Below are 16560 nucleotides of genomic sequence, written 5' to 3'. Positions count from 1 at the left end.
AGAATCAGTTGCTCTTTCCTTTATGTCCAGACTTATGGCACTTAGATTCTATCCTTTATTAGCTTTATTTGTGCAATTCTTTGTTTCCGAATAGTTTTTGAAATTTCTTAAGTTCAAGAATTATATATTATTTCTGTGTCCTACAACATGAACACTGTTTAATGAAATAAATGTAAAAAAATTAATTCGTAAGAAACCTTAAAATAATTATGTTAACATTGTTAGATTTCCTTTTTTTTTCTTTTTTTTGGTAAAAAGTTCCTGCATTGTATAAACTAAGGACCTCACGACTATTAAAATTACATTTTTATAATTTAGGAAAAAGCAGCCTCAATAGATCATTTTGTATTTAGGTCATCAGTTTTTCATATGATAGTTAAATATTGAAGGCTAATGTTATTTTAATAATAAAGTTTCCCTATGTACTATTTTTAGACTTTTTGTATAAATTGTTTTTCTCTGAAAGTATTATTTTTCATGAGTAAGAAAATGAGGGGGAGCAAAATATATCACCCCAAAATATGCCTCTTTGGCATATTGATTATTTTAGGCTGATTATTTTTAAGAAACTACAGACATAGGAAGAGCTCTGAAAACTGAGTAGAAGTTATCCCTTTGTAAGAAACATTTACATTTATAAGGGAAATCTCCATTTGTAAGGGGGTATACCTTGCTGTACCAGGAAGATGAAGATGACCAAATCTCTAAAACTGTAATCAGTGGAGAAGGCAAGGACCTAAATCTGCTTAACAGCCAGACCCTTGTTTACTGTGCTTTTCCTGGGAACCTCCTATAACTGACTCCCACCCACCAAAATCTTATGTAGTCTTTATATGAAAATGGTATTTAAGGTGATGGCTTAGGCCATTTCGGGGAGTTACTCAGTTTTCCTGGGTATCTCCCAAGTATACAGGAGGTATACATGTTATTAAATTTTTGTTTTTCTCTTGCTAATCTGTCATATCAATTTCATTCTTAGACTAGCCAAAGAACCTAGAAGGGTAGAAGGAAATTTTTTTCCTTCCCAACAGTAGACTATAAAGCCAAAGCACTTACAGTCTCAGAGAACTCTGCAGAGCTTATTAGCATACTTAGTTCTGTGTCACATTGTGTAGAATTTTAACTTCTTTTACCATCTGTCCTTTATTCAACAGATGTATTATTGCATTTTATAATGTGTTTATGTACACCACCTTAGAATTATTTAGAAATTAAGTACTTTAAATTTATTTTGTCCTTGTGCTAAATGAAATTTTATTTTCATAAGTTAGAAATGACAAAAATAGAGTAGATTCTGGTTTTGGACTTTTAAAAGAATAAATTAAACTTTTCTGTTTAGGTCATTGAATTGGAAAATCGGCTAAAATCTTTTGAGAAAAGGTCAAGAAAATTAAAAGAAGGGAATAAAAAATTAATAAAAGAAAATGATTTCCTGAAATCCCTTGTAAAACAGCAGCAAGAAGACGCAAAGGCCAGAGAAAAAGAGCTGGAACAACTGCAAAAGGGAAGTAAAGATGTAGAAAAAGATAAAGCTGAACTTCAAGTAAAACTCAGTGAGCTGGAGATAGAAGTCACTTCCCTAAGGAGACAAGTGGCAGAAGCTAATGATTTGAGAAATGAAAATGAAGAGCTGATGAATTCAATGGAGAAATTACAGCGTTCAGCAGACAAAGCTAAATCTGAGATGGCCACCACGGAAGTGAGATCTGGATCTAGGCAATCTGACTGTAAGGCAACCACTACCAAGGTTAAATTTAAAGCGGCCAAGAAAAAGTGCTCCGTGGGTTGTTACCACACTGTTCTCAATCACTCCATCAAGGTCATGAGCAATGTGTTTGAGAACCTCAGCAAGGACGACTGGGAGGATGTGTGTGAAAGCAGGTAAGGCTCTCATTAACTTAGCTCAGTGGTGGGGACACTGTGCATATGTAAAGCACCAGCAAATGGAGATTGAATTTCAACTACTGTCGATTTGGTATTCAGAAAAAATACTGTCAGATCCTTTGAAATATCTTGGGAGGTCTTGTTCTGAGCTTATTGACTGAAATTTGCATGCAAAATTAGCCACAACTGCATGAGTGTTTGAATAGGTGCCAGGAAACCCAAAAGAAGGCAATGCTTGATTTCTTCCAGTGATGCTATTTTCATGCAGTCATGAGGCTTGAAATTGACAGTTTGGCAGGTTGATTTAATTTGCTGGCCCTTTGCATATTCACCACTGACAGCTAAGGATTCCCAGGCAAGCCTACTAAGTCGGTTTAGTTATCTTGTGACATGGCAACCTGGGAGGAGAAACATTTTTTCCCCTTAATTTAGTTAGATAAATTTTGAATGACCCATTTCAGCTTGTTACCAGATGTCTACAAGCTGTTTAACATCCTTTAAATTAAGAACCATCTTCACTAATTATTTCATGTATGTATTATGCAAAGTCATTGTGCTAACTTTAATTGAAGGTGGTTAAAAATTAGTTCTTTAAAGTTAAAGCTCTACAGATTCCTAGTTTTAAGTTATATAACCCCTAGTGAATAACAACAGGGGAATACTAAAAACCTATAATATTTCTTACCCTTACCCCTGACTATACATTCATACGTTGAAGCACATCAGTAAAACCACAAAGGCAAGTGGATAATAGAACACCTCTTTTTATACCTAGATAATAGGGAAGTTTAATGTGGCCAGAATTGTTAACAGACACATGGAACAATTTTCCATAATTCTCTCTTGGTTTATGATGGCACATGTTTCCTTTTATTTTCCCAAGTTTTTTTTTTTTTTTTTTTTTTTAATCTGCAGTCATGATCTGTTTTAGATTTGGGATGTTTCTGGATAGTTTTCTTAGACATAGATCTGAAACATTTTAAAATGCAATTCTCAAACTTGTTTGCATATTAGAATCACCTGGGGATCTTATAAAAATTCCAAAGCTCAGGCCACATCCCAGAACAATTAAATCATAACTTCTGGAGTGAGATACAAGCTTCAGTATTTTTTGAGGCTCTCCAGCTGATTCCAATATGCAGACAAGTTTGCGAACCACTGTTTTAAACGATCAGTAGTCATGCCTCTGGTCTTTAGGCAGGTGAAAAACTCAAAAACAAATTTACGAAAGTAAGGAAGAAAGACCAAATCTGCGTTCCTATTTCTTTGTTACCTCTTCTAAGGTTTTCTTCCCTGTTCTCAAAAGCAGTTAGAGATAAAATCCTACTTAGCTTAAAACCCACTAAGCATTTATCTTTGTCTTCCAGGAAATTCTGGTTTCATCTACTAATTATATCTCAGCCAGTTGGTACTACCACACTCTTCATAATATAGTGGTACATATTTACTGGTGTATGTATGTCTGAATAAATATGTGAAAGTTAAGGAATATACACTCAGTTCAATTTCATCTTCTTAGTGCATGTGCAGAAGGTCACGTATTTTGGGAGATGTATCACACAATATCTCTTAAAACATAGGATTGTCATTTGTTATTAGCAGTGAAACTCAGTTTTACACTGGGAGGATTAATTGTTACATTTCCTGCCTGACAGAACGGTCTCAGGAATCACTCAGCTGCAAAGAATTCTCAAGCAATTAGAAATCCCACAGTGGAGCTTCAGGACTTCAGGACATTCTATTTCTTTTAACTTTTCGTAATCTGAAATACAAGAAATTTACTTGGATACTGAGGAAAATAGAACTTGGCCCTTTATATATTTGTATATAGAATATTATATAATTATTACCTTATGAATATTTATTTCCCATAGTTGAATTGTATTACAAGAGCATGATGTCAAAGAACAAAAATAATATGATTTAGTAACGAGCATGAAGACCTCTATTCATGGGAAAACATGCATGGATAAGGGGAGTCCAGTGCCTAACAAGCTGTGGAGCACTCTTTCAAGGGATTTGGGGCAGGAGGGAGTTTTATAGAGCATTATAAGAGGCAAAGCATAAACAGGGCAAGATTGGCTAGGAGGTCAGGGATTTTCTTGTAAAGCTAGCGGGTCCTATTTTCTGGGGTAAGGTAGCTAGCTAAAGTTTGCAAACTAGCTAAAGCTGAATTGGAGGATTGTGATTGGTATATGTTAGCTTTCCTTGACAGTGATGCATTTCCCAGTAGTGCAGGTGACTTAGGTTCCAGTTTCTGACATGGGCCGGGCCGCTAGGGCAGCCTGCATTTTGTGGGTCCCGATATATGAATTATCTTTATCAGTGCCCATTCAGTGATAGGTAATAATCAGGAGGAGTTGTTAATACCTAGAAGAAGAAAAACAGAATTTCAGCAAAACATGTTTATCAAATCTGTGGATAACGTGACACTGAAAGGGCTGGAAAATACTTTACAAGATAGAATCAAAATCCCCAAAGATCTCAATGGACTGGGAAGATATAGTTATCTAAAAGACTACAGGGTCCTTTACTTGGCTATAAGATGTCAATTGTTCAACTCTGCAATGGGGAAAATACGGAACTTTGTAATACTGAATGTAAAAATATATTTTGTTAAATCCTGTATGAGTCTCAATACAATATGCATGCTGCAAAAGCTTGTACAAATTTAGTCTACATCTACCAGGAGTTCTACTAAGTACTTCTCATTGTACACTTGAAGTATGAAATTGAATTCTGGACATAATGCTCCATCAAAATAAGCTGGTGTACTTTCATGAGGGACCAGGATGGGAAAGCATCTCAAAAGCATTCATGTTAGGAGTACTTGAACAAGCTAGGGATGTTTTCCTTAGAGATGTTGCAAGCATCATATAACTATATCCAAATAGTTAGATCATCCATGTGGAAAAGGGATTGAACTTAAATTTCTGCTCAGCATCAACACCAGCACTTCTGATCTTCTTCCCTTTATTTTTTTTCTTTAACACAAACTATTAACATACTATGTGTTTTATATATATATATATATATATATATATATATATATACACACACACACATATATATATATATAACTTAGTCCTCTTCTTTGTTACCTGTCTCCCCACCCCACTGGGCTGAAAGCTACCTGAGGGCAAGGAGTTTCATCTATTTTTTTTTCACTCACTACCCTTGTGCCCAGAAAAGTGCCTGGCACATAGCTGGTGCTTAGCAAGTATTATATTGAATTATGAATACCCATAAGAGATGGAACTAGATCAATGCGTGAAAGGCTCAGAGATTCAGATTTTGTTCCAGACTAGGAGAAAACTTTCTGTTAGAAATATTAAAGCTTTCTGCCCTGGGTCAGAAAGTAGTGAGTGTTCCAACCCTGCAAGCGTTAAAACATGTGCTTCCTGAGTTAACACTTGGAGAAATACTATAGAAGTGATGCTAGCAAGCATGTGATATTAGATAATCTAACTTCTTGATGAGATTTTATAATTTTGTAAAATATATTTAAACTAATTTTCTCTCAATATATTTAGACTAATTTTCTCTCTTAACAATGAGAACCAGTAAATGCCCAAATTAAACTTGTAGCTATCTATATAACCTGTGCTGTAATATTATTTGGTCTTGAACTTAAAGAGGTACATTTAACAATTCTTCTTCTTGGGCTTTATATCCCCCCCCTTTTTTCCAAAATCAGTGATTCTGAAACACAGACCTTACAAAATTTGGGAACAATTATTGTAGAAACATCCCAGAAAATAAGTCCTACAGAGGATAGAGGAGACCAGAAAGAAAGCCAAACAGAAGACAGCCAAATGCAAGGAAAAGAAATAGTACAAATATATCCAAATGTAGATGGAGAGACTCCAAAGGTATATAACAATTTTGCTTAATTATAAGCTATGTTTTTAATGTCATCTCATGCTTCATAACTTAAATCAATTTTTGTTGCCAGTGATTTAATTTAAATCCTTAAAAAATTGTTTTCTTTGGAATATACAGTGAAAATACTCACTTTTTAATAATTTTCAAGTACTAATTTAGTATAATGTTTTGCATAGATGAACATGGAAATAGATATAATTTTCCTGAATATAAATCTTAAGATATTTATATTTCAGCCAAAAAAAATAAATGTGATAATAAGCTCATTGCTGTTTCCAGGTATATAAAATATATGAAAAGAAGAAATTTCTGTTTTCATATTAGCCTTCATGATAATAAATTATTTAGTCTGACTAAATTTTTAAATTTCTGATTTCTATGTAATGTATTTTATTCCCCAGTGTATTTTTTTAATTTTGTTTTTCAGATTTTTTTCTAATTTCAACCTAATGTATTTTATTACCCAATATATTTTATTTTATTTTTTATTTTCTTTATTTTTATTTTTTCTAAACTTTTATTTACATGTTTGCAGTTGAGATGCTTATTCTGCTTATGTCTTTTTTTAACATATTAATTGGTGTATAATTGCTTTACAATGTTGTGTTAGTTTCTGCCATATAATGAAGTTAATCAGCTATACGTATACGTATATTCCCATATCCTCTCCCTCTTGCATCTCCCTCCTACCCTCCATATCACACCCCTATAGGTGGTCAAAAAGCACCGAGCTTATCTCCCTGTGCTATGCAACTGCTTCCCACTAGCTATGTGTTTTACATATGGTAGTGTATATATGTCAATGCAACTCTCTCACTTCATCCCATCTTACAGTTTGCCCTCCCAGTGTCCTCAAGTCCATTCTCTACGTCTGCGTCTATATTCCTGTCCTGCCCCTATGTTCATCAGAACCTTTTTTTTTTTCTTGAGATTCCATATATATGTGTTACCATATGGTATTTGTTTTTCTCTTTCTAACTTCACTCTGTATGACAGACTCTGGGTCCATCCACCTCACTACAAATAACTCAATTTCATTTCTTTCTTTGGCTGAGTAATATTCCACTATATATATGTGCCACATCTTCTTTATCCATTCATCTGTCGATGGACACTTAGGTTGCTTCCATGTCCTGGCTATTGTAAATAGTGCTGCATTGAACATTGTGGTACATGTCTCTTTTTGAATTATGGTTTTCTCAGGGTATGTGCCCAGTAGTGGGGTTGCTGGGTCGTATGGTAGTTCTATTTTTAGTTTTTTAAGGAACCTCCATACTGTTTCTCCATAGTGGCTGTATCAATTTACATTCCCACCAACAGTGCAGAAGGGTTCCCTTTTCTCCACACCCTCTCCAGCATTTATTGTTTGTAGATTTTTTGATGATGGCCGTTCTGACCGGTGTGAGGTGATACCTCATTGTAGCTTGAATTTGCATTTCTCTAATGATTAGTGATGTTGAACATCCTTTTATGTGTTTGTTGGCAATCTGTATATCTTCTTTGGAGAAATGTCTATTTAGGTCTTTTGCCCATTTTTGGATTGGGTTGTTTGTTGTTTTGATACTGAGCTGCATGAGCTGCTTGTATATTTTGGAGATTAATCCTTTGTCAGTTGCTTCATTTGCAAATATTTTCTCCCGTTCTGAGGGTTGTCTTTTCGTCTTGTTGAAGGTTTCCTTTGCTATGCAAACGCTTTTAAGCTTCATTAGGTCCTATTTGTTTATTTTTGTTTTCATTTCCATTTCTCTAGGAGGTGGGTCAAAAAGGATCCTGCTGTGATTTATGTCATAGAGTGTTCTGCCTATGTTTTTCTCTAAGAGTTTTATAGTGTCTGGCCTTACATTTAAGTCTTTAATGCATTTTGAGTTTATTTTTGTATACGGTGTTAGGGTGTGTTTTAATTTCATTCTTTTACATGTATCTGTCCATTTTTCCCAGCACCACTTATTGAAGAGGCTGTCTTTTCTCCATTGTATATTCTAGCCTCTTTATTAAAGGTAAGGTGACCATATGTGCATTGGTTTATCTCTGGATTTTCTATCCTGTTCCATTGATCTATATTTCTGTTTTTGTGCCAGTACCATATTGTCTTGATTATTGTAGCTTTGTAGTATAGTCTGAAGTCGGGGAGCCTGATTCATCCAGCTCTGTTTTTCTTTCTCTAGATTGCTTTGGCTATTCGGGGTCTTTTGTGTTTCCATACAAATTGTAAAATTTTTTGTTCTAGTTCTGTGAAAAATGCCATGGGTAGTTTGATGGGGATTGCATTGAAGCTGTAGTTTGCTTTGGGTCGTATAGTCATTTTCACAATGTTGATTCTTTCAATCCAAGAATGTGGTGTATCTCTCCATCTGTTTGTATCATCTTTAATTTCTTTGATCAGTGTCTTATAGTTTTCTGCATACAGATCTTTTGTCTCCTTAGGTAGGTTTATTCCTAGGTATTTTATTCTTTTTGTTGCAATGGTCAATGGGAGTGTTTCCTTAATTTCTCTTTCAGATTTTTCATCACTAGTGTGTAGGAATGCAAAAGATTTTTGTGTATTAATTTTGTATCCTGCAACTTTACCAAATTCATTGATTAGCTCTAGTAGTTTTCTGGTCGCATCTTTAGGATTTTCTATGTATAGTATCATGTCATTAGCAAACAGTGACAGTTTTACTTCTCCTTTTCCGATTTAGATTCCTTTTATTTCTTTTTCTTCTCTGATTGCTGTGGCTGAAACTTCCAAAACTATGTTGAATAACAGTGGTAAGAGTGGGCAACCTTGTCTTGTTCCTGATCTTAGAGGAAATGGTTTCAGTTTTTCACCACTGAGAACGATGTTTGCTGTGGGTTTTTCATATATGGCCTTTATTACATTGAGTTAAGTTCCCTCTATGCCTACTTTCTGGAGAGTTTTTATCATAATTGGTTGTAGAATTTTGTCGAAGGCTTTTTCTGCATCTAATGAGATTATCATATGGTTTTTATCCTTCAATTTGTTACTATGGTGTATCGCATTGATTGATTCTTCAATAAATATTGAAGAATCCTTGCGTTCCTGGGCTAAACCCCACTTGATCATGGTTTGTGATCCTTTTAATATGCTCTTGGATTCAGTCTGCTAGTATTTTGTTGAGTATTTTTGCATCTATGTTCATCAGAGATATTGGTCTGTAGTTTTCTCTTTTCGTTACATCTTTGTGTGGCTTTGGTATCAGCGTGATGGTGGCCTCGTAGAATGAGTTTGGGAGTGTTCCTCCCTCTGCTATATTTTGGAAGAGTTTGAGAAGGATAGGTGTTAGCTCTTCCCTAAATGTTTGATAGAATTCACCTGTGAAGCCATCTGGTCCTGGGCTTTTGTTTGTTGGTACATTTTTAATCACAGTTTCAATTTCAGTGCTTGTGATTGGTCTGTTTATATTTTCTATTTCTTCCTAGTTCGGTCTCAGAAGGTTGGGCTTTTCTATGAATTGTCCATTTCTTCCAGGTTGTCCATTTTATTGGCATAGAGTTGCTTGTAGTAATCTCTCATGATCCTTGGTATTTCTGCAGTGTCAGTTTTTACTTCTCCTTTTTCATTTCCAAATCTGTTGATTTGAGTCTTCTCCCTTTTTTTCTTGATGTGTCTGGCTAAGGGTTTATCAATTTTGTTTATCTTTTCAAAGAACCAGCTTTTAGTTTTATTGATCTTTGCTATTGTTTCCTTCATTTCTCTTCCATTTACTTCTGCTCTGATCTTTATGATTTCTTTCCTTCTGCTACCTTTGGGGTTTTTTTTTGTTCTTCTTTCTCTAATTGCTTTAGGTGTAAGGTTAGATTGTTTATTTGAGAGTTTTTTTGTTTCTTGAGGTAGGATTGTATTGCAATAAACTTCCCTCTTAGAACTGCTTTTGCTGCATCCCATAGGTTTTGGGTCGTCATGTTTTCATTGTCATTTGTTTCTAGGTATTTTTTGATTTTCTCTTTGATATCTTCAGTGATCTCTTGGTTATTTAGTAGCATATTGTTTAGCCTCCATTTGGTTGTATTTTTTAGAGTGTTTTTCCTGTAACTGATATCTAGTCTCATAACGTTGTGGTCAAAAAACATACTTGATATGATTTCAATTTTCTTAAATTTACCAAGACTTGATTTGTGTCCCAAGAGATGATCTATCCTGGAGAATGTTTCATGAGCACTTGAGAAGAAAATGTGTTCTGTTGTTTTAGATGGAATGTCCTATAAATATCAATTAAGTCCATCTTGTTTAATGTGTCATTTAAAGCTTGTGTTTCCTTATTTATTTTCATTTTGGATGATCTGTCCATTGGTGAAAGTGGGGTGTTAAAGTCCCCTACTGTGATTGTGTTACTGTCGATTTCCCCTTTTATGGCTGTTAGCATTTGCCTTATGTATTGAGGTGCTCCTATGTTGAGTGTGTAAGTATTTACAGTTGTTATATCTTCTTCTTGGGTTGATACCTTGATCATTCTGTAGTGTCCTTCTTTGTCTCTTGTAATAGTCTTTATTTAAAAGTCTATTTGGTCTGATATGAGAATTGCTATTCCAACTTTCTTTTGATTTCCATTTGCATGTAATATCTTTTTCCATGCCCTCACTTTCAGTCTGTACATGTCCCTAGGTTTGCAGTGGTCTCTTGTAGACAGCATATATATGGACCTTGTTTTTATATCCATTCAGCCAGTCTGTGTGTTTTGATTGGAGCATTTAATCCATTTACATTTAAGGTAGTTATCGATATGTATGTTCCTACTACCATTTTCTTAATTGTTTTATGTTTGTAGTTGTGGGTCTTTTCCTTCTATTGTGTTTCCTGCCAAGAGAAGTTCCTTTAGCATTTGTTGTAAAGCTGGTTTGGTGGTACTGAATTTTCTTGACTTTTGCTTGTCTGTAAAGGTTTCAATTTCTCCGTCGAATCTGAATGAGATCCTTGCTGGGTAGAGTAATCTTGGTTGTAGTTTTTTCCCTTTCATCACTTTAAATATATCCTGCCACTCCCTTCTGGCTTGCAGAGTTTCTGCTGAAAGATCAGCTGTTAACCTTATGGGGATTCCCTTGTATGTTATTTGTTGCTTTTCCCTTGTCGCTTTCAGTATTTTTTGTTTGTATTTAATTTTTGATTGTTTGATTAATATGTGTCTTGGCGTGTTTCTCCTTGTATTTATCCTGTATGGATATTTATCCTAGACTTGATTGACAATTTCCCTTCCTATATGAGGGAAGTTTTCAATTATAATCTCTTCAAATATTTTCTCAGTCCCTTTCTTTTTCTCTTCTTCTGGGAGCCCTATAATTCGAATGTTGGTGCATTTAATATTGTCCCAGATGTCTCTGAGACTGTCCTCAATTCTTTTGGTTCTTTCTTCTGTATTCTACTCTGCGGTAGTTATTTCCAGTATTTTATCTTCCAGGTCCCTTACCCGTTTTTCTACCTCAGTTATTCTGCTCTTCATTCCTTCTAGAGAATTTTTAATTTTATTTATTGTATTGTTCATCATTGTTTGTTTGCTCTTTAGTTCTTCTAGGTCCTTGTTAAATGTTTCTTGCATTTTCTGCATTCTATTTCCAAGATTTTGGATCATCTTTACTATCATTACTCTGAATTCTTTTTCAGGTACACTGCCTATTTCCTCTTCATTTGTTTGGTCTAGTGGGTTTTTATCTTGCTCCTTCATCTGCTGTGTATTTCTCTGTCTTCTCATTTTGCATAACATACTGTGTTTGGGGTCTCCTTTTCACAGGCTGCAGGTTCATAGTTCCCATTGTTTTTGGTGTCTGCCCCCAGTGGCTAAGTTTGGTTCAGTGGGTTGTGTAGGCTTCCTTTTGGAGGGGACTGGTGCCTGTGTTCTGATGAGGCTGGATCTTTTCTTTCTGGTGGGCAGCACCATGTCTGGTGGTGTTTTTTGGGGTGTCTGTGAACATAGTATGATTTTAGGCAGCCTCTCTGCTAATGGGTGAGGTTGTGTTCCTGTCTTGCTAGTTGTTTGGCATGGGGTGTCCAGCACTGGAGCTTGCTGGTCGTTGCGAGGAGGTGGGTCTTAGTGTTGAGATGGAGGTCTCCGGGAGAGCTCTCACTGACTGATATTACATGGGGCCGGGAGGTCTCTGGTGGACCAGTGTCCTGAACTCGGCACTCCCACATCAGAGGCTCAGGCCTGACACCTGGCTGGAGCACCAAGACCCTGTCAGTCACACGGCCAGGTACGTGGGGAGTTTTTTGCCTTTTTGGAAGCCTGAGGTCTTCTGCCAGTTTTCAGTAGGTGTTCTGTAGGAGTTGTTCCACATGTAGATGTATTTCTGATGTATTTGTGGGGAGGAAGGTGATCTCCTCCACATCTTACTCCTCCACCATCTTGAAGCACCCACCCTCCCCAATATATTTTAAATCTTAAAATATTGACGTTCCAAAACAACTTATTCAATAATTCTTATCATTGATACATCTTGTCATCAAAAGTTTTATCTATTCAACGTAAATCAGTGAAAAACTGAAAAAAGATTATTTTCTTTTGATTAAAAAAAAAAACCAGATTACCGTTGAAGTAATGTATAAGGTTCTTTAAAAACCTAATCCAAAGTGTTTATTATTTGAGATTTGGCCAGAACTTTAGAGGAAAAAGTTCAAGGATGACAAAAGTTTATTTTAGTTACTACCATAATAAAGTTCAGATGAAGAATTATATTCTAAGTACCTGCTGATTGAGTGGTTGGTTGATAAATAGATTTTACAGAAAACTATTTTGTTATACATTATATCATTGGGAATTTTGTTTAGTTGCAGTCGATTATGTGCAGCTTAATGAGTTTATAAATAAAAGGAACTCATAATTCTATTCATAAAACAAGAGAGTGTTAGTGTAGACTACTTTGAGTAGATCTGTGTACATTGTTGGCAGTCAGAAAGTAACAGTTGATCAAATTGTACCAATTGGGTTTGGCAAATAGTAGAACTTCTCACTCACTCCAAAGGTAGCCATTATCTTACCTTTAATCACTCCCCTTCTTTTCTTTATAATTTTATTTCTTCTAATATTATGGTTAATTTTGCCTGTTTTTGAACTTTATGGAATCTATAAGGTATGTCTTCTTTTGTTTCTGGCCTTTTTTTAAAAAAAAATAAATTTATTTATTTATTTATTTATTTTTGGCCGTGTTGGGTCTTCGTTTCTGTGCGAGGGCTTTCTCTAGTTGCAGCGAGCGGGGGCCACTCTTCATCATGGTGCGCGGGCCTCTCACTATCACGGCCTCTCTTGTTGCGGAGCATAGGCTCCAGACCCGCAGGCTCAGTAGTTGTGGCTCATGGGCCCAGTTGCTCTGTGGCATGTGGGATCTTCCTAGACCAGGGCTCGAACCCGTGTCCCCTGCATTGGCAGGCGGATTCTCAACCACTGCACCACCAGGGAAGCCCCCTGGCCTTATTTTATTCAGTGTTATGTGGAGTTCATTCATTTTTATTGTTGTATATAGTATTTCATTGTCCGAATATATCACAATTTATTTATCCATTCTACTGCTGAATTTTGGGTTGCTTCAGTTTGGATTTCTTGCAAATAATGTTGCAATGAATATTCTTGTAAATGTCTTCCACTGTACTGGTATGGACATGTCTGTAATGAAATTCCTACAGGGTAGAATTACTGTACCATAGACTATGTGTTTCTAAGATTTTTGGTGATACTGCTATTTTCCAAAGTGTTGTACCCACCAACAGGCTGTAAACATTTTTACTGCTTCTCATCAACATTTGTTATGTTAGTCCTTCTTATCTCAGCCACTTTTGTTTGTATGTTGAGGTATATCATTGTGGGTTTAATTTACATTGTGTGATTACTAATAAAGTGTTGAATACTACTTTCTTACAATTATTGACCATTTGGAATTCTTCAGTGAATTGCTTCCTCAAGTCTCTGCCCATTTTACAAGTGAGTTGTCTGTCTTTTTCTTATTCATCTGTAGGAGTTCTTACATATGCTATATATGAGCCTTATGTTGATTATATACACTGTAGATATCTTGCCCTTCTCCATGCTATGCCTTTTCACCCTTTTTAGTGGAATCTTTCGGGGAATAGAATATCGTAATTCTAATGTGGTCAAATTTAACAATTTTTTTTCCTGTATGAATAGCACTTTTTATGTTCTCTGTAATTATTTTTTACCTACTTCAACTTAGATATTTTTATACTACCTTACTTGTTATCTTTTTCTATATTAACTGATTTACTGTTTTGATCTTTATGTCTGTCTGGCATTGATTTTTGCATGTGATGAATGATAGAGATTAAGTTTTACACTTTGCCCCACTGTGTTCAACAACACCAACTTTACTGTAAATCACACGTGCATATACATGTGGGTATGTCTCTAGACTTTTTCTTCTGTTCCATCAGTATATTTATCTATGCCATACTGTCTCATTACTGTTATTGTATAGTACTCTTGATTGATAATAGAGCAAGTCCCCCACCTTGTTTTCTTTCAAGAGTCTCTTCAGTATTCTTGGTCCTTGGCTCTTTAGAATCAGCTTCTCACAAAGAATCCTTTGGGATTTTGATAGAGACTGTATAAATATAAATTTAATAATAAAACTATGAGAAGACTCTGAAAGGTAGAGAGAAGACACACCAGGTAGGGATCTCAGAACTGGAAGAAGAACATGGTTGGTGAGTTCTCTGGGTTTTCATTTTGCCTGACATATCCTGGCCTGGGTGCTGAAGAAACCTGCAACTTGGAAAGGCCAATTGGTTAGATGATAAAAGCCCCCTGTAAAACCCTGTTCTCCCTAGTCAGAGGGCCAGGAAATGGACAGCCCAGTAAGACAGAAAACTTTTACACAATAACTGTCCTACTCTAGCTGAACACCACAGAAAAAATTGCAACCCTACCTCTACCCCCACCAGTAAAGACCTAGTGGGGAACCTACACTTTCACTCTCACCTGGCTATAAGAAGGCATCCCTCCTCCTTCTAACAGGGACCAGTGAGGGGCCAATGGTAATGACTCCCTCCATTTATGTCATTAGAGACCACATGGGGAGCTGGACATCTACCTCTATCCAGCAATAAAAAGATGCCCCTTTCGTTTCCTAGCAGGGTTCCTCTAGATTTCAGAGGTGAAGTGCAGAAATTCGGACTTTCATAACCTACCATATCTATAAAGCCTCTCACGCCCTCCCCACTGTGTCAAGAGAGGCCAAGTTAGGAGCAGAAACAAAGTCCTGCTCCATTTTCCAAGCAGGGTGGTATTAGCAGAGGTCTGTGGGGAGCCTGAACTTTCACCCCCACCAAGAGTAATGAGGTTCCCTTCCCCAACCAGGGTGTCAGCAGAGACTGGACTTCTATCCCCAACTGGCAGTAATGAGGTGGTCCTCCTTGCCCCATGAGTGTGGCATCAGAGTAAGCCTGCTAAAACAAAAGATTTAAATAAGATATGGAGTTTTGAAACATAATACCCAAAATGTCCAGGATATAACTGAAAATCACTCATTATACCTAGCAACCAGGAACACCTCAACTTGAATGAAAAAAAGGCAACAACAGAAGGTAACAGCAAGATGACATAGACAATCAAATTACATGACAGCACTTTAAAGTAGCTGTCATTAAAAATGCTTCAACAAGCATTTACAAACAGGCTTGAAACAAATGAAAAAATAGAACATCTCAAGAATGAAATAGAAATTCTCATCAAAGAAATAGAATATATAAAAAAGAACCAAATGGGAAATTTAACCAAAAAATAAGGTATCTGTTTTGTGTCTGCCCCACAGAGGATGTTATCATTCCCCACCACTCAATTTGATGTCAAGACTGGTGACACCAAACACCCACCAAGAGGGGAAGAAAGGTTTAATACTTACATAATGGAATATAGAACCTAGAAGTGGCTCCACAAGTATGGAAAACAACTGATTTTTGAAAAGGGTGCAAAAGCAGTTCAATAGAGGAAGGATAGTCTTTTCAACAAATAGTGCTGGAACAATTGGAGATCCCTAGGCAAAAAAATAAACCTATACCTAAACCTCACACCTTATGCAAAAATTAACTTGAAATAGATCACAGATATACGTATAAAACAAATTATAATACTTTCAGAAGGAACCATAAGAGAAAATCTCTGGGACTTAAGACTTGCTGAAGAGTTTTTAGACATGTTATCAAAAGCATGATCCCTAAAGGAAAACATCAAATTTGAGAACTTCAAAAATTAAGAACTTTTGCTTTGTGAAAGACCCTATTAAGAGGATTAAAAAGACATACTACAGACTGGGAGGAAGTATTTATAAATCATATATTTGACAAAGGACTGATATCTTGAATATATAAGGATTTTGTTAAAGCTCAACAGTAGAAAATCAAACAATCCAAGTAGAAAACAGGCAAAAGACATGAACAGACATTTCACTGAAAAGAATAAATGGATGGCAAATACGCACACATAAAGATGTTCAACATCATTAACCATTTGGGAAACGCAGATTAAGACCCTGATGAGATACACATCTGTTAGAACACCTAAAATAAAAAATAGCGACAATACCAAGTGCTAACAAGGATGGAGAGAAACTGGATCTCTTATGTAGTGCTAGTGTGAATATAAAGTGGTATAGCACTCTGGGAAACAGTAGGCAGTTTCTTTAAAAAAAAAAAAATTATATGCTTACCATACAACCCAGCTCTCTCACTCTTGGACACTTATAGAAATGAAAATTTGTTTACCTAAAAAACTTGTACATGAATGGTCATAACAGCTTTATTTTTAATAGCTAAAAACTGCAACGACCAAAATTTTCTTTAATAGCTGAATG

At 35.8% G+C, this 16560-nt stretch overlaps 1 protein-coding gene across 5 annotated transcripts in view; it reads left to right on the top strand.

Moving 5' to 3' along the window:
* The window catches only part of CNTLN (centlein), a 341438-nt gene that overhangs the window by 233547 nt on the left and 91331 nt on the right, over positions 1-16560 (top strand). For all 5 annotated transcript variants that reach the window (XM_007176785.2, XM_057548126.1, XM_057548127.1 and 2 more), the window contains 2 exons: positions 1340-1881; positions 5582-5756. In XM_007176785.2, coding sequence (XP_007176847.2) covers positions 1340-1881; positions 5582-5756 — 717 coding nt within the window. The remainder of the gene's footprint in view (positions 1-1339; positions 1882-5581; positions 5757-16560) is intronic.

The sequence above is a fragment of the Balaenoptera acutorostrata genome, chromosome 6 (genome assembly GCF_949987535.1).
Source record: "Balaenoptera acutorostrata chromosome 6, mBalAcu1.1, whole genome shotgun sequence".
In the NCBI taxonomy this organism is placed as follows: Eukaryota; Metazoa; Chordata; class Mammalia; order Artiodactyla; family Balaenopteridae; genus Balaenoptera; species Balaenoptera acutorostrata.
Note: the sequence above shows the minus strand (reverse complement) of the source record. Positions and strands in the feature narration are given on the sequence as shown.